The sequence below is a fragment of the Grus americana genome, chromosome 10 (assembly GCF_028858705.1).
Source record: "Grus americana isolate bGruAme1 chromosome 10, bGruAme1.mat, whole genome shotgun sequence".
Classification (NCBI taxonomy): Eukaryota; Metazoa; Chordata; class Aves; order Gruiformes; family Gruidae; genus Grus; species Grus americana.
In genome coordinates, this window is record NC_072861.1 from 14009996 (window position 1) to 14036919 (window position 26924).

The 26924-nt window shown below is 38.5% G+C and overlaps 1 protein-coding gene across 7 annotated transcripts in view; it reads left to right on the plus strand.

Annotated features, from left to right (window-relative positions):
* The window catches only part of ADAMTSL3 (ADAMTS like 3), a 186649-nt gene that overhangs the window by 137212 nt on the left and 22513 nt on the right, over positions 1-26924 (plus strand). For all 7 annotated transcript variants that reach the window (XR_008578650.1, XM_054837231.1, XM_054837228.1 and 4 more), the window contains exons 16-23: positions 5411-5697; positions 12792-12921; positions 13953-14145; positions 14815-14994; positions 15771-15924; positions 20237-21317; positions 23107-23234; positions 23566-23694. Coding sequence is in view for 6 of the 7 variants with exons in the window: in XM_054837231.1 (XP_054693206.1) it covers positions 5411-5697; positions 12792-12921; positions 13953-14145; positions 14815-14994; positions 15771-15924; positions 20237-21317; positions 23107-23234; positions 23566-23694 (2282 nt within the window). In the remaining variant the exon portion in view is untranslated. The remainder of the gene's footprint in view (positions 1-5410; positions 5698-12791; positions 12922-13952; positions 14146-14814; positions 14995-15770; positions 15925-20236; positions 21318-23106; positions 23235-23565; positions 23695-26924) is intronic.

Sequence of the window (26924 nt, forward strand, 5' to 3'; positions counted from 1 at the left end):
GCAGGAAGGACTGGCAGGGACACAGCATGTCAGTTCAGAGTATATTTAGAATATAATAGAGCTGAGCCGGAAACTTTGTAATGGGTTCCCTCGTACCTTGTCGTTACAAAGAAAGCAGTTATTCGTGCCTTCCTAGACATGACCAATGTATTCCGCCGCAGCCTCGCAGTGTGAATGCAGCCATGTGTGTGAGTTCTCAGTGCAGGTCCTGTCGCAGCTGTGCAGTTTTGCAGTTTCCTGAATTATTTTTCTTCTTCACTTACTCTGGAAGCATCTTCACCTACGTCTAAAAGGTTTCTCCAGCCACTTCTTTCTGATGACTCTCTCTGCCATCCTTCTCTTTACGGAGGTGTTGCTGAGGTGCTGTGCTTTCCTAGTCTGGGTACTCTGGGTTCTCCTGGGACCCAGCTGTAATGCTGCAGCCAGATTCCCCTTTCGTTTCTTTTCGCCTGTCTTCTGCTGTCACCTGCTCTTTATTCTTCTAAGGAAGCTGGCAGGTAAGGAGCAATGAGAAGTAACTGATCCTTGACTTCATTCTTTTTTGGACATTGCCTGTTGGTCTTGTAGTCAGAGCAATTCTTACAAAAAGTTTAAATCTCATGCCCTAACTGCTCCTGTCTTTTAGCTGGAGTGAGATTTTTGGGTCAGGGTTTAGGATTTAAAAAGAAACTGTTAACAATAGGTTGTTGCTTCTCCTAGAGTAAATGATAATAAGATTTCCCTCTCTTTTGGATCTGTTTAACTTTGTTTTCTGTTACACATGGTGCAGTGATAACTCACAGCCCACCTCTGCCTAGCAGGAGGCTTATGATTTCCTTGGTAAAATGCCATCACTTTTAATTGTAGTTATTCTGTTGCCATCCAAACTTAAACCACAATATGAAGTCTCAACTTCTAGTCCATCCTTTTATTGCAACTGTCTTTCTATGCTTTCGTGTGATATTTTAGTTGATAATGAATAAGAGAATAAATGCAGCTGTGTTTTAGAACCCACAAATGATGGATATGCCAAAAGTAGCTTGTGGAAGATAAATACTTCTGCCGCTGTGGTCTACCACGGCTGGTGTCCTGAATTTACATAGAGGGGGAATGTTCAAAAGCTGCTTTTTTTTTTTTTATTATTAGCAAAATAAAAAATGACTGCCCTTAAAGTGAGGCCAAGAAAAATGTAGGTCTGACCTTTTTAGTTTTTAGTTGTGGAATGTGATGACAGTTGATACCAATCATTATTTTAAATGTTCTTCCCTTGAGCCTTCTTAGTTACAGTGGGATTCGCAGAGAAGCTCCAGCAAGGTTTTTGCATCCTTTTTGTTAATCATAAGTTAAAGAAATAGACACCTCAACTGCCTTTCCCTGTCATGGCTTAGGACAAACCTAAAATGCTTTCCAAAGCTGATATATTTTTTCAGCAACCTGAGCTAAAAAGTAATCACTAGGTTTGTGTGTGGAGTTGCAGTCACTGAATGTGCAATGTGCATCTCATAAAGATTACTGCTCATTGTGTTTGAGTGGTTTTCACAGAAATGTTGCCATCGTGCCTTTGGTGATAGAGAATTACACATTTTTCACAGCTGCTTCTCTGAAAATGGACTGGTGATTTTGTCCAAGGCGTTACACTTGAGATTGATAAAAGCTGGCAGCGAACTCTGCTCAAAGCAGGCAGGGGTGGTGCTTTGTGGGGTACGGTGCCAGCATCATGAAAATTCTGCCACAGTAACCAGCCAGCATTTTAGATGCTTCTGCAAACTTTTATCCAGGCCCCTTGGCGCAGTAGGGTTGGACTGAAAATATCGCAAGAGCAGCCTTTTTTCAGGATTTAGGCATTTCCTGTCTTAACTGAAAGCAAGAACTGCAGGCATGAGGAAAATAAAAAAAAGAAAATTAAAAAAAAATTAAGAGACACCATTTTTTTCCAAGTCTTTAGAAAGCTGCAGAAGGCTGCACTAAGTTACGTTTTCAGTTCAGGGTTGATTTGGTTTGGTTGGGCTGTTCTGTCCCAGTTTTACCATCAGCAGTTTAGGTCACTGCTTCATTTTCCAGGTCATCCTACACTGGCTTTTTCAGAGTGTGCCAGGTGAATGCACATTTCCATTAGTGTTAGACCAATAACACTGTAGCATGGACATACTCTCCACTGCATCTGTAGTGTGTACATCATTTATCTGTGCAGATTATAGGGGCATTTGATTTCTACATTGTGCTGGAAGGAAAGACAGTACAAAAAGGCTGATTGGAAAAGTTCTGCCTGCTTGGATTGGCATTTTTCCATTCTTTCCTTTTTTTTAATCAGAAGAGGAATCTCATCTCCAAACTTAGTTAAAGATCTCAGAAAATTTTCAGTTACCACCGTCCTATCCATTCCATTATAAATTTCTGATGATCTGCAAGGCATCATAATACAAATGCTTTGATGCTGCTTAATCCTGACCTGAGATCACTTTGAGTGTATGCCCATCAAAGGCAGAGTGAATTTGCTTCGGGGGAAGTATTGTGTCCAAAGCATTGCCATGTGTGTGCTGTGAATGCCACTGAGCAAAAAAATATATTACTTCTGAGGCTGATGGCATTTGCTTTAATGATCTGTCACAGGCTTTGGTTGTGTTTATGCTAAATAAAATATAAAAATAAAGCAATCATCTGCCTGAACTCAAAATTCAGATACAATGCCAACCTCTGGAGCTCTCTCACTGTCCAGTCAGTTCCTTGCTCTAATTTTGTATTAGCAGTCACCATTGGCTTCAGTTGAAGGTACTCAAAGAGTGACTTTTACATGGTCATCCTTTGAAAAGTTCTATAATTTAGGATTTTAATAGCTAAATAGCCATGTGACTAGTTTAGCAAATGTCAAGGTAGAATAAAAGGTATTTTGGGAGGTTTTTTTTATCTTGCACTTCACTGAAAAATACCAGACACTAATATTCAACAGGAAAACCTCAATTATATTATAGGCTTGCTATAAGTCAAAGAAAAAATGCTTAGAATTTTCTGAGTTTCTTTATAAATCAATTGGTTACTGAATGAAAGGATTGCTGTGGTTCAAAATTTCCTTTCATTTATACAGGATTTCAGAAGAATGCATCATACATTATTTTTGGACTGTTTTAATGCATTCAACTAACAGTATACAAAACTAACACTAATTTCTGGTATGCTGCTGTCATACTTTTACCAAAAAAAGTTATTTGCTTTCAGGCTTTCGGACTGTAAGCTGTTAGGTGTGGTCAGAACACCAACCGACTCTTTTAAACTATGAATGTCCATCAATTTTATTTTTTAAATTAGGTACATAACTACAAATGGACTTACATGGCTTTTTACAGAGAAAGGAGAAGAAAGTCATCATTTTGTTAAGCCTATGCACAATGGCCTTGATCCAATAAAGCACTTAAGCACAAGTTTAACTCTGAACATGTTATAGTCCCATTGACTTCAAAGGACTGCTAATGTGCTTAAAGTTAGGCTTGTGCTTAAGCGTTTTGTTGGAAGAGGGCGATTTTGCCATGGCCACCCTGGGTAGTTTGCATGGCTGTCTTTGAAAAGACTGTAAGATCTGATGTTTTGGGGTTAAGCTGATTTTTATCTGCTGGGGTAAGAGAAAGCCTTCCTTTGCAGCTTTTCCCACAGATGTTTGGTCAGAATTTGTTATGAAAAACATCTGGACATTGACCCCTACCAGCTGTGCTGTTGGACTCAATGGGCTGTTAGGTGGCACCAGTATGGCATTTACTCAGATTTTATCACTGTAGGACACAACCATCCACCATTTTGATAATATTCTTCCAATAAAAGTCAATCTGGTCATCTACTTTAAAGGTAGTCAGACTTGGGCAATGATGAGCACTTGCAGTTTTCCTTGGTTTCAAGAGGAGCTGGGGATACTATGCCCTTTACTGAAGTCTGTCAAGGACCACTGAGCTCTAACTAAAATTTTGAGGCTCTGTTCAAGAAAACTTTGAAGTGACGGGCTTTGACATCTTTATTTATCTTCGTAGTAGAGTTGTAAAGGTATTTCATCAGCATCTTCTTAAAGAATAACCAGTTACCTTGTAACCTTTATTGGAAATGGGAATATTTTCCACAGGAGACATTCTGTCTTGGGATCTATTCCAAGCACAGCTTGGGTGACTACCCCAAGGACTGAGATAGAGTATCCTTACAGGTTACCCACTCATCTGTTCTTTTTTTCTATTTGATTCTTCCTCTGTATATACTGGCAAGAAGTTATTAGCTCAAGATGATAAACTGTCCACAGAATCAACCAGACCGTGTTGATATTTTTCTATACTTACTGTGTATGCAGAGCATAAATACCGATTTTTGTCTTACACAACTGTTCCTGTATTTGTAAGGGCAGCTTTTCTGCAGTAAAGAGATAATTATTCATCAAAGATAAGGAGAAGATCTTTGAATACTAATTTAGATTTTTTTTTCTTCCAAATACATTTTTAACATTGGTCAAATATATCCTCCTGTGTCTCCCATTTATGTTTTGATCATCACCTGCATTTGGCCATACAATAAAGAGCAACTGCAACCTTTTGAAAAAATGTCATATGAAACTCTATATTTGACTTCTTATAAATTGTACCCTAGAGCCACTCAGGATGACTTTATTAATGAAAGTTGGCCCCTTGGCTCTAGTGCTGTTTTGAAAATTATTGTCAGATATTAATGTGACCCTCAAAGTCAGAGAACATTATAGACTAAAACCTCCTTTTGTTCAGTAAATTCATGATGTGTAAAATAAGATTTTACTATAGTTCATCAGGAGCATAAATACTTTCTAATAAAAATGATGGATTATAGACTGAGACGGTTAGACCTCTTTATTGAAGATGAGAGCCTTCTTACAAGATTAAATCTGAACAGCAGCCTGCGGTGGTGTGCATTGGAGATAGCTAGATATAAGAAGTGCTTTTCTTCTGCCTCGTTGCTGATTATTAGTATGACATAAGGTGATGGCCTTTCTCAGATTTAAACAGACAAAATATACTTTTGGCATATGCCTAAGTTAGTGTGCCTGGGGAGCTATTTTATACTTTATAGGTATGTCTTTGTGGAATTTCTCCTTTTTTGCTGCGGAAGGAGTTTAAGAAAAGATTTAGGTGATGTTCTTTTTTCTTGCCAAAAGGATACAACTTTCCCTACTCTTCATGATTCTTTTTCCTCTTTTCCTACTTTTTTTTTTTGTGTGTGTGAATGTTGAGAAATGGTCTGGGGTGGGGGACAAGTGAAAGACTTGAGACACTTGATTATGCATTATCTTTAAGCATCAGATAGTATTATGTATTGTCTACTTTGTGTATAGACATACATTTATGTGTTTTAGGTATGTTTTAACTGTGCATACACAGTCACAATTACATGGAATAAAATTAAAGTGTTTCTATTGTGCTTTGATTGTTTGCAGGTTTATTCCTGAACCCTGGTCTCCGTGCAGTGCCACGTGTGGCAATGGCATACAGGTGCGAGATGTGAAGTGCCAAATTCTTCTTGCGTTTACTCAGACTGAGGTTGAACTGCCTGAGGAGGAATGTGAAGATGTGAAGCCACCAACAGAACGAGTCTGTCACCAGGCATCCTGTGACACTGATCTTGTCCCCTACACACCAGAATTTTCACATGCTGAAGATGGCAGTGTGATTTACGACTGGGAATACATTGGATTTACTCCTTGTTCAGCCACATGTCTTGGAGGTACCTTTATTTATTCATTTATTTATCCTGAGTTTTAAGAATTTGGCATTGTAGTTCTAAGAATTTGGCATCGTTTGACATTGTTGGGTCATCTGTTAGTGTTACCCTAAATTAGCTACATTGAAAACATGCAGCTTCAAGTTTTAACTTATTTCTAGGTTATCCATAGGGTATTTCAAACTACTTTTGTTTCCTTTATATCCTATGTTCAAGCACCAACTTTATTTGGTTAAGTGCAAGAAGTTGTTGATACAGCAACTTGCTTTAGTCTTGTTGCTGCAGGAGTCTCAGCTGCCAGGCAGCTGGTGGTACCAGTATGTTTAATGCAGCAGTGATGGGCATGTTTAGATGAGTTTTCTTTTCCTAGGAGCTGAAAGCGTATAGTTTCAGAGTTAAATTTCCCATGTTAATTCTTCCTTATTTTCCATAATGCTGCCATTTTCTGCAGTACAGTAGGGATACAAAGTTGTAATTAGGGAGACTTGTTTTCAGTCTGCCCGACATGAAGATCAAATGGGAATTTGTTTAGGTCTTGGTACAGTATATCACTCTATAGGAACTCTGTGCCATACATCTGTCTGCAAGTAGTTAGGCACATTCCTTTTTGGATGTAATCGAATCTCCCTGTCATCCTAAGTACATGTTACTAGACAAGGTTGCTAGTGTTGCTACTACATCCTGTTCTTTGGGACTGAACACAAGTGAGTTATGAAGTGTTAAGTGGAGGCAGTGGAATTGTGAACACACCTATATATGACAGGACTGATGACATCAGTGGGAAGTGAAGACAGTTGTACCCATAGAAGAAATAAAAAATGTAGAAAAGGGAGGACAGAAACAATTGGAAGCAGAGAGCCAGTCTAGAGCTTACAGAAAGCAGCCTCCTTTCTACTATTGACCAGTTCAAACCCTGAAGACAGAATTTGGGAGGGATGCCCTTAGAAAGCTATCGGCAGGACGGTAAGTGACTAAATGTCTCCTTTATCATTTGCTACTGTTGTTTACTGACAGGGTTGATCCATAGGAATAGCAGCGCATGTGATCACTAAAGCTGATGCATCCCATTCCCTCCACTACCTTCAGTGGGCGTTATGACTGGCAGCGTAGAAGAGGCTATAGTCCAAGTACATTCGTATAAAAGTGACACGGTAGTGACAGCTATTATACTGAGTGTCTCTGTTTCTTCATTTCAATGAGGGAATTGCTTTTAGAAATAAGGAAATTGTACTCTAAAGCAGAAACAAGACTTTCATTCCTGATAGATTTTTGTTCTTTTTCATATCTTGACTGATTTTTGTAATGTACAATCATTCCATTGCCATCTTAAATCCACTTTACTACAGCTTTTTAGCCAATATCTTTGTCAGAGGTGTTCTAAAACTCCAAAGTTCTTGCATTGTGAGGACATCAGCAGACATCTAGGCTGAAATGATCTCTAGGCTTCGCCTGCTATTGCACATGTGCATGTTTGCATTGCATGTGTCTTCACATGTGAGTTTGTCCATGCAAAAATGTTCACATAAAAACTTGTGCTTGGAGTGCAAGCTGATGGTAATTTAGGGAGCCTGTACTGAAGACAGTAGTTTCATTTGGTGGCACAAAGGAATTTCAAAATGACTGATGAGCAGAATCCCATGTTCAGCTTAATTTTGTTCCTGAGGGAGCCGAGCGTGAATTCTGTTGTTGTCTTCTGGCCCTTTCATGAATTTGTGAGGTTGCCTGACCCAGAATTGTGCTATAGGTGTTCATAGTAATCTAACCATTTGTTTGATACGAAATAGAAACGATTCATTCAAAGAAGTTTGAAAGAAAATATCTGGTTGTGTTCTTGAGACTTCTGTGGTATCACTGGTACTATGTCTAGACGTTTTTCTTATGTGATGCTCCTGGGAAATGTGGGAAGCTGTCAGGATATTTTATCAATTAACAGCTTCAGAAGTCCCTGTACTGTTATGCTAGTTAGGTAGCAGTGATTTTTTTCCTTCTATCAGTTCTGGTCGTCTTCTTGCTGCCTTGGCAAAGGCTTTCAAACAGACCAAAAATTACCTGCTGATAAATAGTTTTAAGGGAGCCAGACATCTCTTCTGTTTCCAACTTATTGCAACGTACTAACTAATGATCTCACTGTCTACTATTTTTCCATTGTGTAGTTCAAAGGAGCTGATCCATTTCTGCTAAGTTTTATGTTCAAATCTCATTTCAATTAGATGAACTCTTTCGTTACAAGAAATAAATGTTGTCTGAGTTTGGAATATTCCAGTGTAATGTAAATTATATTAGGTACTTTTTCTCTAGTATGTATGTATCTAGCAGTGGCTATTAAAATAAACTCCTGTGGATTTCTGTATCCTCAGAACTCCCTACCCCCATTTCTTCGTGCTTGACCCTGAATGAGGGAAAAGTCTGCAGGGTCTAAGCAAGGCTGGAAGCTTTACAGCCACTGTTTGAGCAAGGACCGAATCTCTGTTTCAGCGCTTGTCACTTGCACTTTTTTTTAAATCCTCATACAGACTAGACTTTTAATTCAAACTCTCTTCTGGTCCCTCTCTGAAGCAGACATAAAAATGCAGATGGAAACATTGTTTTTGAGGTATTAGAATTACAGAGATAGTGATCTGCAAGGCGTTATCAATCATCATCTTTACTTACCAGTTCATCATATTCAGCAGGTTCTAGAGCATTAGTAACACAAGGCTTTGGTCACTTTGTGTGCTGTCCACACCAAATCTGTGTGAGTTGTCATGCAGCATGTTGGGTGCCATGACTGCTGCGTTGTGTTATGCCTGTTAGCATAATTAATGCTGCTTTCATCAATCTTTCTATGAATGCAAATAAAAGTTGTCCAGGCTAATTAAGGCAGACGTCACCTTTAACATCCATAGGAAAATCTGTAACCATCCTGAAAGGTGAAGATTTATTTTGTCTTCAGTGACTGAAGAAATCCCAAACTGAGAACAAGCCACCTGTGTGCTCAGGAGTCTCAGGATTTGCCCTCATTTTCCCAGAATTTTTTTGGTGTGTATATGTTTTGGGTTTTGGGGGTTTTTTTCAATCTGAAGAACTTTGGCCCTAATGCAAGAGCCCCCAATATAAGTGTAACTTTAATTTTCATTGTATTGTCAGTGAGAAGTAATAGTTGTTATGAGAATAAAGAGTACACCTGAGGAGAAGAAATTGTTTTCTTGTAATCTGTAGTATTTCTTTAGTGCTGTCAATCATTTAACTACTCTACAATATTTTAAACGGATTTTTCCATTTAAAAAAAATAACATTTTCTGGGTCCCTGTTTAAAAATACCTTTAATTTCAAGAGGCAGATTTTGGTATTTCAGTGTAATTATTATTCTTTATATTTCATAGGCTTCAAAAATTATGATTCAGGCCCCACAAAGTCATTACATTGGCTTAAAAATAGTGAGATTAAACCATAAATACATATGCACTTCCTGTTGTTTCCTCTATAGTCTGTGGCTTTGGAAGCTTTGGGGTACAGTCTAGTTGTGTTTTCAGGCTTTTGTCTGGACCGTAATGGCTAAAAGTTTACTATTTTATTTACAAGAAACCTGAGATTCTCAGAAAATCAGTGGATTCTAGCCAAATTTAAGGGCTCTTAAGAAAAACGGTGACTGTTCTGAGACTCACAAATAAAGCTGAGAGCATTTGCAAGAGTGTTGTAGGGAATTCAATAACTGGTTACTCCTATGACTAGTTTCACGAACTGCAGTCACTAACCGTTTACTCTTTTACAGAAGGAGTATAAATAACATTGCTGGTTTCAATAGATTTACAGAGAGGCTCAAGCGTATGTAGGACTTGGCATTTCTTCTGAGTTATTTTCAGCTGATAGTACATATTTTTAAGCAGTCACCAAACGGAGACTATCTGATAGAAATAAATGACTGTCCTTCCTCTTCCAGGTATAGAGGCTGGATCCACCCTCTTACCATTTGCGCAGCAGCTTTCCACCCTCATTTTCTTTGTATTCTTAAAAAGGCAGAAACAAAAAGTCTGGGCTTTTTTCAAGCATTCTGATCTTTTAACGCAGCTTCATGCACTGTGTATTTCACTGCACAGAAAAGCTTGTAAAAGAATGTAAATGTATGTGGTTTGAATGCTGGGTTAAAATAGAAAATATTCTATTTCACTGAATAGTAGGATAATTACTACAATAGTGCATCAAATTACTGTAAAAATACTTAATGCTCCCTGCTGCATACATAATGTTTTAGTTAAATTATCTACTATGTTTATATTATAAGCCAAGAAAGTCATACATATAAAACTTTGCTTGTTGGAATAATAGATTTTTTCCCTTTTCCAGTCGACATAGAATAAGAAATTTATCAGTGACTGAAGTTTCCAACTAATGGAAAATTATAGTTTGGGGTGAGAAATCTGATTGTCAAGACATTTTGACAGTTAGGTTCAAGCAAATGCTGCGTCAATTAAGTGTAGTTATTTATTGAATAGAGTCCTTGAACTGAGAACCAAGAAACAGGAAGGGAGCGTGTGGTATGTTGTAACAACTCTTTAATACCTGTTTTGTACTGAAAACAGGGTGCTGTTTTTCTTTCAGTACAGCCTCTATGGGGAGGAATCACAACTGCGGTTTGTGCCCTGTAGTTAAGTCAAATGAAAGATACACCGCATATCAATGTTTTCTTCTGGTAACACGATTAAAGCTAGGTAGGTCATGCTGCAAGGCAGAAGTGGTTTAATGAACTCCAGGTGGCAAGCTGCAGTCAGAAAACCATCACCTGGTATGACATGCCTTTTGTTCATTTGGCCGGCCAATTTAGTTTTTATAACACTGAGATAAAAAGTTCCCATGGGATTATTGCCGACTTAGATGGTCTGAAAGGAATCTCATTTCGTTCCCCTGCTTTGTGTGAGATATTAAGAAGATATTACTTATCACAACCTGTTCCATAGCAGCATCACCTCCGAGTGTGGTTTTCCCACAGGAACACAGTGAGGTCAGTGAAACTAAAGGTTGGTAGCATAGCGTGGATTTTGACCTAAAATAGAGATTATATGGATGCTTGTTATGTGCTCGATTGCTTGTCTGTTAATGTCATTCTGTTTCTGCCAGAACACAATTTCTAAATCTTTATTTCTCTCCTGTAGACAGTCCAGATGTGCATTTCCTATGTAAAGGGGACAGGGAAGCTGCTCCTGTTAAATACATGGGGACCAATTGGACAGAATATGTTTGATTCCCTGGGTTGTCAGTCTGCAATAAAATAATAGAGTTCTAGAAAAAATGCGTATTGGTTTGTCATCTTTGGGCATTTTCATGTCAGCATTATAGCCATGGGAGTTGTTGTTAGTGGTTTATTCTCAGCATTGCTAGTAATATACTTTTTACTTAATGCATGTGTTCTATGTTAAGGTAATTATCAATACGTTCATAGAAGAGAACTGAATAGGTTGTCAATCATATTTAAGGTTAGGTCTTCTGTTCTATAAAAATTCATCACTTTGTAGATGTAGTCAAAACATTTCTATAACAAGGTCTTTCTGAACTGAAAATGAGTCCCAGAGGGGATCTAGAGGTGTACCAGAGAGCCTGAAAGAAATTGGAATCTACGTTACTGCAAAAATCACTGCTGGTCTACTCCTGCTGAAGGGTCTGAAATAGTTGGACTGGTTCAAGTGTCACAAAGAGGGATTGTGGCCTGGGCTGGCCGATACACTGGACTACATCAGAATTGTTTGTAGATGGAAGGAACAGCTTTGTTTTCTGAAAAGAACGGCAGTGGCACGAATGTGTTGCAAAGGAGAGAAATATGGACCATTGGCATGGAGACAAAACTTTCAGTGTAGGATGCTTCCTCAAGCCCACTGAGATCAGAATGGCTAATGATCAACAGTGCCACGAAGCCAGTCGTCATGCACAGTTGACACAGAAGCAGGAATAGTTGTAGTAGCCTTTGTGTAACAATAGTTGTGATGTTTTGAGGTGATGTCATAGGTGATACCATGAAGTGGTTAGTGAAAGTTTCTAGTTAAAAATGCAACTCCCTTAGAAATTGGTTGTAAGAAAAGAAATATAACCTGCTGCTGAAAGCAAGTTCATATCCTTATAAAATCACTGGAGATAAGTGAGTCAGGAAGGACATAGATTTAAATTCTTTAAACTGTGACTCTTCAAAAGCTGGTTTTACCTGAAAGCAAAAAAACAGGTATTTTATTATTTCAGTGCTTTTTTTTCTACAGGATGATCGTTAGCATTGCTTATGTAGAATATCCAAGATATACAGGATCCCCCAAGTACATCACAAACCATCTTGTCTTTCATGTGCATGCAAGTGAGCTTTGAAATTGAGCAAGTCTTTCACACTAAAAATGTGATATATAAAATTGGATAACTACATAGGTTTAAAATAAAAGTAGTTCACAAGATGTGTATTTGCTAAGCTGACTTGTTCTAAAGCAAACTTATATAATGTTTCATTTTGACTCATAGAAATTTGAGTCTTAGTAATCTTTCATGCTTCAGTAATAAGATCCAGGTAGCAAGAGCTGCAGATCAGAAGGTGCCAAGAATGGTCACGAGTGAGGAAAGCTCTAGGCTGGGTCAGATTTGCTGCCTTCAGCAAAACTCTTGCACCTCTTAGCCCTTATGAGAAAGGTTCTATGTTTAGTCAGACATCCTATAGTTTTGCAAGTTTTCCTGCATTTTTTAATTACATTTTTTGCAGCTTTTTAGCTCCTTAAAGTCAAGGTAAGTGAGAAGGAATCATGTTTACCCTGATTTTCACAATGAAACTAGTAGTTGACTTCAGACCATTACAGTACCAGGCAGATGTAGTGTCTGATGGCGGGCAGGGAGAGAAGCCGCTTTTCTGTTGGTTTTCAGAGAGGTAGAATGTCAAATCGAGCCTTTTAAATATCACAGAAGTACTAGATATAAATCACAAATATCTTTTGAGTATTAAATATAGAAACGATCTCAGTGTTCTTTATGACTTGAAAGGTTAGCTTTAAGCCTGCCACCTAATTCAGAGTTTGGAGCTTTTTGACTGAGAAGTAAGCTTTACAGAAATCTTTTCCATGTTCAGTGTTTCATGCGTGTTTTCCTTTTTAATCCAGGAACACAAGAAGCCATTGCAATGTGTCTGCATGTAGAGACAAAACAAGCCGTCAATGAAACCCTGTGTGACAATTCCAAGAGACCACCACCAATGACTCGTACTTGCAATACGAAGCTTTGCCCTCCGAGGTAAACTGTAATAATGAAATCATATTGTGGCAAAGAAATGGTTAATATGGCTTAAATAAACATTGGCTTTCTCAGAAAGGGTTCAGATTGCAGGACTGTGGTCTTGCTCTGAGATGAAATTTCACTACTTCTGTCTTTAACAAGGTTTTGGGGTTGGGATTTTTTTTTTGCTCTTGTTCACTCCTTTTCCACTCTTCACATCTCACTAATAAAATAGGGAACTTTTTCTGAAATAAATCTCTTCTGTGTAGATGTTTGCCAGAGCTGGAAAAACAGCCTTAACTCTTCTAGTGGTACAAGGAAAATTTTAGGGCAATCTCACAAAAAAGCCCAGAGAATATTGACTTTCTATCCTTACTTGAATGAAAAAGCTGAAATTATGATTTAAAGTTATTTTAATTTCATGCTTCTTTAGTAGCCCCACATAGTTCTTATGGTTTCTTATGTTTGTTTGGAGAGCCTGAGAAAAGAACAAACCCAGTCCAACTCCAAGAAAACCAAGCTGATTTGGTCATTAAAAGGGCCATATGTGAAATTTTGACATGCGTTGCCTTATTTACCCACTTTTGATCTCTGACTTCCCTGATCCTTTGCATATTGTTTCTACGTGTTTGCAGAAACCTCCTCTTGCAAAATGTAGGGAAAAAGTTAACAGGAACAGGATGTTTTACAGAAAATATATACACATTTAAACGAAGTTTTGTAAATGTAAGAAAGGTCTATTTACATATTTACATTTATAAATGTAAACAACAGCAGGTTGCCAACAGGCTGTTTTTTTGAGGAGCATTCTGAAAGTAAATGCTGGAAATGACTCTTTATTGCTTTATTGTTAATAATTTCTGCATTTCCTTGTTACCTGCAAGTTTATAAATTTTGCATTGCAGCCAAACCAAAGGGATGTTTTAGCCATCTATCAATAACTAGCCCTTCAGTTACTGTTTGCTAGGATCTCTTTGGGTAGGATTGCTCCTTCCCCAGTCCGAAGTGAGTTGCTGAAATGTGGGCTTTGGGCTATGTTGCTGGAACAGGTGGCAAAGCGGCCCCTGGAGACGCTGCTCGGCTACGTGCGGGGTTGGGATACAGACGAGAGACGTGTACTGCCGGCAGCCGGGAGGATCTGCTGTTGCTGCCGAAGACTGCAAAGACAAAAAGCCTCATTCTTTACAAGCTTGTAACCAGATTGATTGTCCCCCTGTGTGGCATGTTGAGGAATGGCAGCAGGTATGACTGGGTTACAGAAATAGTTTAAATGTGTTCCTCTGGCTAGGTACTTGAAATTCTCTAGCTGGAATAACATGGATGGTAGGTCCTAACTTTGGTATGTGTTTCAACTGATTTCATAAGAACAAACTCATCCAGGGTCAAAAATACTACTTTTGACTACTATGCCAATGGTCACAGGATGAGGTGGAAAGTCCTTTTTAAGATTTCAGAAGGCTGGATACCAGTTACTCCAGACATCACCTCTCTTTCTGTGATCTGCAAATGCAGTAACCTGTTTTTGGATTCATTGCTTCAGTTTTGGGTTTTTTTGCCTCAAGGACAAAGTTTCCTAAACTCCCACCAGATACATTAACTGATGTGAGATATAGGCAGATCTGCATGTAAGATGTATGTTTTTCTTTAAGTTTTCTACTACTTAATTGCATTTAGGTGATGTGGCTTTTTAACTTAGTAATTAGATTCTCATCAGCTCTAATATATTAGCTGAATATTTTAACAGAAGAATTTTCTACGTGCTGCTTGCTTTTTAATTAAAAGTAGATGTCATTTTTCAAGAAAGCATAATTGGGGGAGGGAGGGGGGACCTTACAGTGTTTGTGTAAAAGAAGGTGATGGGTGAGCACAGATGTCCATGCAGGTGCACATGCTATGTTCTCTTCTCCTTAGTGTTCACGTACTTGTGGAGGAGGGATTCAGACCCGCAAAGTGTACTGTAAGCAGCTGTTGACGGATGGAAGTTTCCTGAAACACTCTGATGACAACTGCCAGGAACCTAAATTGCCAACTAGTAAACCCTGTGCAAAAGTTGATTGTCCTCCTCAGCTTGTCGTAGGGGAATGGTCTAAGGTGAGCAGCCCTCAACATGAGTGAACCAAAACCTTCAGTTGCAACATGAGCTCTAAAGATTTCTGCTTGGGTGAATAAGATGTTGGGAGCAATAAATTCATAGGGTGGCTGAAGGTTTCGCAAGGCACGTACCTGGACTTCACTGTGCATACAGCTGCTGCATCCCTGCCTACAACCAGACTGATCACATCCCCCTTCGTGAGCTGCACCTGAATCGCTGAAGGACAGCCTGTAACGCATTGCGTGCATTCTACCAGACATGTTTAGCTATCGATTATTTCGTAGTATGGCATCCAAAAAGCTAATCTTTGCATTATTTTGGAATATGTCCTCCTCCTTTCCCATTTAATGCAAGCTTGCTACCACTCCCTGTTCCAAAAAAGATTTATAAAACTGAATGTAGAAGCTGCAATTAAAGGTTCATGCAATACAAACTAGGAGAGAGAGTTGAGAGACTTGACAGAGATTGTTTAGATCATGCTGAATTGTTTCTCTTAGACTAGATCTCATTGCTCTGTTCTGCCCATGGTTGGACATAAAGAAATACTGTCATGTTATTTTAATTGCTCCTGAGTTGCTTGGTGGAACAAATTATCTATTTTATATTCTTATTGCTTGGAAAAGTGGAGACAGTTTCATGTCTGGATAACACAAAGATTCATATGAACTAGAGCGTATGCACTCTCAGAAGAAAAAAAAAAACACAACCTAGTTTAAAATTAGCATGTGTGGTGTGGGACACCAAGTTTAGTTTGACTGCATCCTTCCTTTCACAGTGCTCAGTAAGCTGCGGTGTTGGAATCCAGCGAAGGAAACTTGCCTGCCAAAACCTCACAGCAAAGGGCCAATATGTCACATTAAATGGATCAATGTGTAGTGGTCTGTCTCCTTCACTGCTTGTAAGGTCTTGTCAGATGAATGCCTGCAACAGTAAGTATGTTACTTTGTGTAGTTTCTTGCTGATTTGTAGTGATCTGTTTATAAAGAAAAATCTGTATACAGGTTAATTGACTCATCTGCCTATACTTCCACAACATTACTAATCTGGGATAAACTGAATGTCATAATTACTAGACCAGTAATAACAGAATTGTTTTTAATTTTTTTTCTGCCAGTCAGAAATAAAGGTTATGATCTAATGAAGCAGTTTTTGAATACACTTTAATGGAACATACCTCTCACCCTCATACTTACCTACATTTGATCTGCCTTTTCCTTTATCCTTTACACTATCCCAACTGCAAAAAAAAAAAAAAAAAAAAAATCCATAAATTAGTATAAATTACAAAGGACATTAGAAAAGATAAGAATCCAGTTCTGGCTTGTCTTTTCACTGTACATTTGTATTACACTGGACATTTCGCTTAGCATGGTGGAATTCAAAACCTGAAACTCTGTGCCAGTGATAACTTTAGGTATAATTTCTATCTTTCCTTGTAGAAATGAGAATCCCAGTCTCATGAGCTTTGCAGAAAGTGATGACAGGACAGACACTCTTCAAAAAATCCAGTATTTTATTACTGTCTACATAAAAATATTTTCAGAAAAAGCTGTCTATAGGAATTGCACAATTTTGGGCATAATTGGGTTATGGTACTGATGGTAGTTGCACTAACTGCGTATGTATAACACCGATGGAAATACCTTACTGTTACAGAGTATGGTCAATTACATACAATAATTTAGAACAGGCAGTTCTGAATGCAGGTTCCTTAAGTCTGTGCTCTCCTTCCTTTATAAAGAAAGAGCATTAGTTTGTAGGTTTGGGGAGCAGGACGCTGAAAAGAAAGGAAAAAAGTAGTTCTTAGTTTTGGGGTGGGGGAAAACCCAAAAGCCTTCATGAACGGCCTGGTTTTGATCACAGATTGTAGAGATAGACATGTTTTGACCCAATTCATAGTGCTGTCAAGAAATAGCTACTTCATACATTTTGAAGCTTTGCTTTAAAAATTATTCACAAAACAAAATAAGAAATAGAATAATTACTGATTCATACATAATATGAAACTTCTTTTCCTGGCCTGCGTTTCAGATTAACATGCCAAAATCCTGAGGTTCAAAACTCCACTTAAATAAAGCCCTGTGGACTTCCAGGAATGTCCTTGGCATAAGGTTTAATAAAATATTTTGAGCTGCATATCTATCTGAATTTAATTAATTGTGGATAGTTGAATGGCAGTGTAGTTGGTTTGCAAATTGCTTAGCACAGACTGATATTAAAGTTACATTGTCAGCTTCCACCACAGTGCCAAGAAAGCCGGACAGTGGACTGCAGGGGGAATGTGATTGTACTGAATGGGTGCAGATCAAAGCCATACAGGAGAATCACTCCCTTCAGCTCCACAGCCATTTGGAACGATGCTGCCCTTGCAGCTCGGGTCTGCCTGGCAATTCCCCGGCTGGGCGACAGGAGGGCAGGGGAAGGTGTGAGACGTGTCCATGCCCATAGTTCCAGTGTGGGTTTTGCAGAGGGAGCCAGGGGAGCAGCAGGCTTTGGATTCATGAGAACATGCAGGAGGCATCTCCTCCTCCTGCGGCGATGGGTTCAGGCTGCCTTGAAGGGGGAGTGGAGAGCAGGCAGGAACCCTCCATGGCCCTAGGAAGGGCAGATGCCTAGCTACAGGGTGTGAAGCGGGCTCGGTGAAGAGTAGTTTGGCACCTGGCGTGCATGCTGCAGGGGTTCTTGCCTTTGGAGCACTGTTTCTGAATGTGCCTCCAAGATTATGCTTCTGTGGCTCAGATGAACACCTCCTTTTTTTTACTGTCTCATGACAGTGCTGAGGCTTTTTAGACTTAATCTTTTACCCTGGGACTAGTAATCTTAGCTGTTTTCTACTTAATAAGCCCTATTAAGTCAGAAACATTCCTGACTGTGGGCTCTGAGAAGTAGGAAATAACACCAGTCTAGCCCTGAGCTCACCAGGACCTGATGCCCAGCTGAAGTTGTAGAGAACCATTAGAGGTCATAGACACAGATGGATTTGTACCAGGTGATAATGTCCAATGGCTCCAGGGGATCTAATCCTTAAGCAAGATTTACCTTGTAGAAAAAAACCTCTCCCAAACAGCCTGTTACCTCAGCAGCTGCAAGATTGGATGATACTAAGGATCTAGAAAGCGCATACTTATGTGGCCTCATATATTTATATGACCCTATATATTTATATGGCCTGCCATCCACAGCTCTGAACTTTGTTTCACTCCTAGCTTTGCTCACCAGTCACCAGTAAAAATATACACACCCTTTAGTGTTGAACTACTAATGAGAGTTAGTGGTCTTTTTTTTTTTAAATGAAATGGATGAGACTTGTTAACATATTTATAAGTATGCACTGGGTTTAATTCCACATTGGAATAACTAGTGTAAACAGAGCACAGCCTGAAGTATTTTAATTTGTGTGTTTAAAGTTACACTCACTGTGTCTGTAAGTTGGATTTTGGAAATGGAAGATTTAATACTGGAACACTTCCCTAAAAATAAATATTTGGGGCTCAGTAACGTATTAAAAACAGGACACTACTTTAATAATTTTAGTAAACTGAGTGCCTAAAGCAATTTATTTGTTGTATCACGTGAAATGGTTGAGGGAACCATGTATCTGGATAACGAATACCGATTTAAAAGCTGTGTAATTATGAAACCATGATATCCCCACAGGTCTGAACTCATTACCCAAAACATTGAAAATAACCATTTTGTTTTATAAGCATAAGAATGCACTCCAGGGTGTACTTCATATAGTGTACACACTTATTGAATGCTTGAAGCATTTAGCTTTTCACCTATTTCTTCACAGCATATTTGAAGCATATGTATATAAGAAACATGCAGTTTTCAAATATCATTTGTGTGCCATCAGCAGAGTTGTCATTTTATTTATGTACCTACCAAGTGGAATAGTAGTAATGACTTCAGATTCAGGCACGCTGAGAAGCATTTTGATTTGTGTGTCCATTTCCTGGCTCATCAACTCATTCTGCAGGCTCTGAGTTTTTTCTCTGTCACATACCAAAAGGCTGGGTCACCAAACACAATTGAATTGTTTTCTAGCACCAACACAGAGTGTTTCCCGACTCTTCCCAGCTGGCTAATTTCATCTTGCATGGAACGAGCTCAGGGGGTGTGCGCCCTTGCTCCATACCTCCTACAGCGCTTTGTTTCTCACCTACTTAGTGTTTTCTTAGTAAGATTAGTTCTACTGATCAAAGTGGGGCACAGTAGCTGCCAGCAGTGAGTCAACACAGTGGTATCTGAGACATTGCTGTCAGTCTCGTGTTGTCTCCCATGTGCCTACCCAGCCACTGCCTGTGGTGGTAGTCGCTCGGGCAGCTCCCTAGAAACCTTTCAGCGTCCAAGTGCCTGCAGTAAAACCCAGGAGGAGCTTCATAATACCCATCATCTCCATCCCCAGTCTGCATGAAGCTTTATGCAGTTATAGTCTGCTTTTTGTCAATGCATCTGATTACTGTTTTCAACCTCTCAAAATTTTGACTTATTTCTCTCTTTCCTCCCTTCCCTCACTACTTTCTTGGTGCAACGCTCTGAGCTGCTCATCTTTCAACCCAAAGAAATTACCCTCAGCCAATGATTGCAGGGTAGCCTTGCTTCTTGCATTTGCTGTGTCTTCATTGACTGTTTTGTTCACCTCCTGTGCTGCTATCAATTTGGCCTGACTCAATCAAACAACAGCATGGCCAGCCAGCACTTCAAATAACAGTCAAGGGGAGCCTTGCTTTTTGGATAGATTTTGTTTTATTTAGGTCATTCTGCACTCGACAGCGTTCAAATGTGGGGAAAGTGATAATGTGTTCAAATTTTTTGATTCACTTTTTCCATTCCTGTCATGCCTAGCCTTTCTGAGGCAGCAATAGGAAATATATAGGAAATATAACTGTAAGAGGATTATATAAAAATTAGTATATTATATATAATACATCTCTATATATGTTTATGTATGTGTGCACCATCAGTGTCTTTCATATAGGTATATGTTGTCTGTATCTTTTCATTGTTAGAAGACTTGGGGAAGAAGCAATAGAATTCTTGGCTGGAGCAGGGGAATGTTACGGTTTCATGTTGTTCATATTTTTTGCATTTTTGTGACTCGGATAAAAGCTCAGCATGTTGCAATTTGACTCGAACAAAGTCAGGAAAAGCTCTGTCAAGCATTCTGTGAAAAGCAGATTTTGTAAGCATGAGGGCCAATGATTAGGTGCTTTTCAGCACTTTGTTTTCTTTCAGAGATTAAACCAAAGCTTCCAGAAAAATACTTTGCTCATGGACCTCAGATTGTCAGTATTCACCGAGTCTATATTCAAACAAGACAAGAGAAGCGCATTAATTTTACCATAGGAAGCCGAGCCTACTTACTTCCCAAAACATCTGTAGTAATTAAGTGCCCTGTGCGAAGGTTCCAGAAATCACTTATCCGGTGGGAGAAAGATGGACAACACTTACAAAACTCTAAAAGACTTGGCATCACTAAGTCAGGCTCGCTGAAAATACATAGTCTTGAAGCTACTGATATTGGTGTGTACCGGTGTATTGCAGGCTCCGTGCATGAAACATTTGTACTCAAACTCATTGGTACTGACAACAGGTTGATAGAACCACCAAATCTTAGAAAACATGCCAGTGAGACCAGTAGCGCAGACCACAATGAGGCCAACAGCTTTGGGGCCAAATGGCATAAAATGAGCAAAATGTGGCAAATGTGGAGTAAGAAGAATGAGCTCTATCTGGGTGACAGGCAAGTAAATGATCAGCCATTTCTGCGAAATCTTGAAACCTTTGGGAGTAACTCAGCAGACGACTTCAGCTCTCGTGAATTCAAGAATAAGCGACTGGAGGCAGCAGTTCTCCAAGGTGCCTACAGCATGGACACTGTGCAGTTTGAAGAACTGATAAGGAACATGAGTCAGCTCATTGAAACTGGAGAAGTCAATGATGACTTGGCATCCCATATCATTTATCAATTAGTTGCTGAATTATCTAGGCCTCCGCAACCAACTACTGAAAAATGGAAGGGGGGCCAGGAGGAGAAACTTGCCTCAAAACTCACAGGCAAATCACCTAATGAATCTGAACGCTTCAGCACAAAAACTGTTGATAAGTTAACATTTGACCAGAAGGTTCCAGTTATTATGAGGCAAAAGGAAATTCCCCGAGTTTCCTTCAACAAAACCATAACTGTACGAATTGGAAATACAGTTTTTCTGACCAGGAACACTCATGCTGTCAATCTACTGTGTGAAACAGCTGGTATTAGTGAAGTGAAATATACTTGGACAAAAGATGGTGAGACATTAAAAGCCTCTGAGAAGTAAGTAAATATCTTCTCTTTTATTCTTGAATGACTTATTATGTTGCTATCAACTGTAAAAATCCACCCTGCTGTGCAATATTAAAACATACTGTTGTAAAAATGAGATAAGCGTGAACACTGTGCCTTCCATCTTTCTGTTTAAGTAATTATTTTTTTCAAGCGTCTGTCACATTGTTTGGCTTTACTACCACCCAAGCGTATGTCCATTTCCACAATATTACGTGGGAGGATTGACTTTTTTTTACTAGGTAAAGTGTTTTGGATGTCCTAGCCATGGTTTTTGTGATCTGCCTTAATCATTTCAGCTGCATCAGAAACTGAGCAGAACCCTACTGGATTCGTTCATATACCAAATACAGTGGGAACACATTAAAAACTTCTGCTATGGCATAGATGAAAAGAAGTCTTAGTTCTTACTCATTTTAAGGAGGGAAAATATCACTGATACCCTCACCATCCTTCCACACAGTAAATCTTTAGGTATAACTGTAGCTGCATAACTTCAATTTAAAAAGAAAGAATGAGCTTTTATGGATTTTTTTTTTTTTCAATACTTTAGAATTTACAAATATTTCTGTTGAGGACAGTGGAATACAAAATAATAATGAACCTGTATTATCGTCACATTTGAGAACTATATCTGAAAAAAAGTACAGCATGTGTGTTATATTCAGATATTTGCTCAAGACTGAGCAAATACTTTTACTTCTTTGCTGATAAATTAGAAGCTCACCTGATAATATTAACATTAACTTCGTGTGTGACCCTCTTGGAATTATAGCTAGCTCTTGAGTAATGAAAAAAACGATTCTGAAATGATAAAGGCACTTTTGGATATTTCTCAACATACTTAACTGATTAACCACACTGCCAAGAAAAATATACTTCTGCAGGGCTATCAATTAAAGGAAAGACACCAAAAGTAAGCCATTTTTAAAAGTGCAAATGTTTTTGGAACCATGTAGCTCCCACCAATAATGTTTATTTTGTGAAATACGTATAATTTCCCATTAATTTGTTGCAAGTGATACTTTAATTTTTTTGGGACACGATGGTGCTTTGATTATTCGTGAGTATCTGTTTGATGCCTAATGTCTACTTACATAAATTGCCTTCATTTTAGCCCAGACTGATATTCTTGCACTTAAGGGATACATTGGCAAAGCAAGTTTTTTCTCCGTTTTTTTTTTCACAGTAAGGTTTCTTATACACAAATCCATATATATGTGTGTACTCAAAAGTCAGTGACATTAATAGTACTACATCTGAAAAAGAATATGGGAGGTAAATGGGCTGTTTATCTGTTGGGTTCGCAAAAGGTATTCAAGACACCTGTGGGGTTTTGGTGGAAGACTTTAGCTTTAATGATGATAATATTTAAAAAACCCAAAACCTGCAGTAATTTGGAAGTCAGATTAGACCATACGTTTACGAATTCCCCAATTCTGCTGAAAACCAAGCTTGCTATGGAGAGATGGATTTCTTGCCAAACGTAATACTTTTAATTGTGGTAGTCTGATTTATTCATGCTGTTGTTCCCAAGGGATTCTGGTTTGTAGTAGCAAACTCGCTGCCCTCTAAAGGGCTGAAGAATCTTCGATGCATGTGTCACTTAGCACTCTCCTTTTGTCACCAAAAAAGAGGCAGAACTGTTACTGCGTGCGCTGGTCTAGAATGGTAAACTCCTAAACAGGAGTTTTGCTGCTGTATCTGTAATTCTCGCAAGAAGATCCAGCTGGGTTTGTCCCAGGGTACAAACCCTTGTATCCCCTTGAATATTCTGCAGGGTGATCCTGGACACCATTGGAAAAGTGCAGATTCAGAATCCTACTCAAAAGGAGCTTGGTACATATGGATGCCTGGTTGTCAATGACTTTGGTTTTGATATGGAAACATCTTTGCTATTGCGTGCAGGTAAGACTGCAGCATCCGCAGAATCCAGCATGTATTTTATCATTTTATATATAAGCACCCATCTCCACTCCAATGTGAATCCAATGCGAAATAGTTTCTTTTGCTGGCAATCCATGAAACTGCCTGATTTAACAGGTAGCAATAAGATGGTCTTGTTGCTCTGAAACCACAGCAGGTATGAACCAAGTCTGCTTGTATCTATCCTACCTCTATTTTCTGGCTGCTGCTTTGCACACTGAATTCTGTTCCAAACATGATGAATTTAAATACAAGATCTATATTTAGAAGTAAAATAAAGCTTTTAAAACTGATTATTCCTTTAATTTCAAAGAGGTTCCTGTCATCTTGTCCTCTGTGTTAAACATTACAAATCTGGAAGCCAGCAATCTCTCGGCAGTTGTTGGAGGAACAATCATGGCAAGAAGTGGAGCAAATATTATGGTTGAATGTCCAGTGAAAGGTAAGCAAGACCACCACTGAAGTTCCCTGTGATGTTGGAATCAGAAGTTTACCTTACGTCTTGAAAGAAATTACCAGCAAAGGCAGAAAATCATTGATCGTTAGTCATTTTTTATTAGGCATGTCACCCACACCAGTTCTTTTTCTTTTCTGTCACTTTAATTTACACACACATGTATATGTTCAAACAGACCTTCCTTTAAAAGTACTTTTCTTTCCATGGAGTGGTCTGAGGCTCCACTACAGAGCTTAAAGCCCACCAGAGTGAATGACTATCTTCCTGCAATAGCAAGTGTGGCCAGCTGACTTGCTCATCAGAGAACTTTCCTTACCCCTATTTGAGATGCACATATGTCTAGACTATTGTTAAAACCGAAAATGAAATCTCCAGCCATAGCTTAATAGAACTTTAAACCTGACAGTGAAGTAAACTTACCTTTTAGAGCCATCAGTCTGCAGCTGCAGCAAGGAAACAAAGAAAAGTGCCGAGCCATGAGAGTATATAGATATTTTCTAGCTCAACATCTGTGGAGCAGCATTAATGTTAATCAGAAGCTACATGCATTAAAGAGTTCACTGCTTCATTTTATTTTCTAGTCCTTTGTTGGAAAGATAGGTATTTTCTTTGTAATCCAATCACTACTATCTGTTAAATTTAAATTGTAAGATTCAACTCACAGCAGCAATATTCTGTCACATATTTAATAAGCTAAGGTCAGCCCTTTGTGCCTTGTTGAAGATGATGTATGAAAGTGCTAATAACAATGAACATTGCAACTGAGTGCAAGGAGACTTCAGAGAAGTCAGTGTGCCATTCACTTCGGATTGCAGGAGGAGTGCATACCAGAAAGTGTGCTGATGCTGAACTAGAGTAGTGATAGAAATTATATATATATATATATATATATATGCAAATAGTTCTGCATACAATAGTGGCGCCAGGCTGACATATATTAGGACATGTGGCTCTGCTATTCACTGTTGTACCACGGCTAATTCTTTGATGAAGTAATATTTTCCAACTATAGTTTGACAACTCTATGTATAACTGACCTACATCTCAAATCAGCAGAGAGTTAATGTCACACTGTTAATATTAATATTGTTAGGATGGGTAAGTAGTTAGCAATTTAAATATAAATTAATATTTTCACATGGGACTGTAGATTTCCAAATGATTTAGAATTGTGTATATTCATGAGCCAAACTTTAGTTATGCTAAGACACCAGTGTTGACTTAAAAAATGATTTATCTAATGGCTTTATTTCCTGTCATTGCCAAGGAAGTAAGTATTACTGTTTGTGAATATAATAGAGCTTGCCTGTCTTAAAATGTCACTAACCTAGAAGCAGAAAAACTTGTGCAATGATGTAAGAAGAGTTTTTTCTGATCTCCTTTCCTTAATGAAAAGTAATAAACCCGTGACTTTAGAAGATTGAACTTAATAGCACTTTATGCTAATGTTTTTCTAATAGGTGGGACCCAAAAATGTGTCTATTTGCAGTGTAGTAGGATGAGAACTTTGTTGTGAATGCTGATAAAGCATTATGTGAATTATCAGAAAAGCAAGAGTTTGAATGAAAAAAAATACTAAAATTTGTATGCACTCTAAAAGTTCTGTTCCTATAAACAGTGTGAGTCTGCAGCAGTCCTTTTCTCCTCATTAGACATGTAGATTTACAGTAATAGTCTTTTGCCTCCTTGGAGTAATAGCCCACTGCAAATCCCTAATGTTAATATCTAGAGTAAAAGTACCATTGGGCAGTGATCAAATGTGCCTGTCTATCAGCTGAGGATCTCTTAGAATGAACAGTAAAAGTAATTGTAAGAGAGCGCCCTTCTTTTAGTGTCAGGGAGACCTTGGCTAGATCTGGAGCACCTTTTCCTGAATGCTCAGAAAGAAGGATGTCTTGTCTTTGTGCATGACAACAACTCTGCCTGTCTTGAGTGAAGTATTACCAGATAAGACTTTGTGTTCTTCATGTTCTGCTACATACTTAGGATCCTTCTACATGGACATTACTTGCAGATTTCTCAGTGTGTCCTTCTACACAAAGGTTACTTGCAGATTTCTCAGTGTGTCAAGCAGATCATCTGATCTGATCTTGCTAGCCCACAAATTAGCTCTCCATAAGAAGAACCACCTAATGAATAAGGTGTCTGCATGTGTGTGAAGAATATTAGTGCCATGCCACTAGCAGAATTCTTAAATTACTTTTCAATTTCTTGGCTGCAATGACTTCTGAGATATTTTTCTGTAGGCTGAATAGCCTATAATACTTTTTAAAATAGTTGTTCAAACCATAGTTTTCTCTATGAATAAATCTACATATTGAGTTCTACATTTTGTGTCTAGCAGTGTGAGGTCTATTCAGGAATTTTCTTTCTGAAACATATAAAAATTCTGCACTTATGCAAAATGGTTTAATTAATGGTTCATTTAGAAGAGAATATCATGCCATAGAGCAGAATTTCAGCTGGAAGTAGGAGCTGCCTACCCAACAATCTGATGAAGGCAGTCGTGAAAGGTAGAGAGGAGGTGCTGTCGTGAGGAAAGTTACACTTCCCAACTGCCTCTGCTACTGGCTAATGGCTGTACAATACACTCTTTAATTATTCAAGGCCTGAAGAGAACCAAGTGCGTTCCACATAAGGGGCTCTGGGTTCATTAGGCCATGTTACACAGGACAGCTCTTGTTTGATGGTTTGAATGGAAAGCACAGGAAGTTTAACGTTACGTGCAGTGTTAGCCAGCTGACTACAGGTTTGTCTTTTTTCCTTGTTACTGATTTGGTTCTTTTTGTCCTTTTGAAAGTCTTCCTTGCACATTCCAAAAACCACATTCAGATTGAAAAAAACTTTGAAATGCTAAAGAGCAGCATATCCTACTGAATAGAAGAACATCAAAGAATAGATTAAGAAAAGTTAGCTAAACTGCTGGAGCTAACAGTATCTCTTTCTTTTCTCTCTTTAATTTATAACAAAACTATTTTTCCACTAATTATCATAAACTCACTTTTATAGCTCCCACACGAGCATATGCTAGAAGATATTCATAACATTCTGGGTAGATTCATATTCCATTCTTACAGGCAAGAGCTTTTCAATCAACACACATGGTATAAATATCAATACTGATTGCTCCAAATTGCTCTTGGATAACATTTATTGTATTTGCAGAAAAGATCGTCTTGTGATTATTACTAAAATAAACTAAAACTGTCAGACTC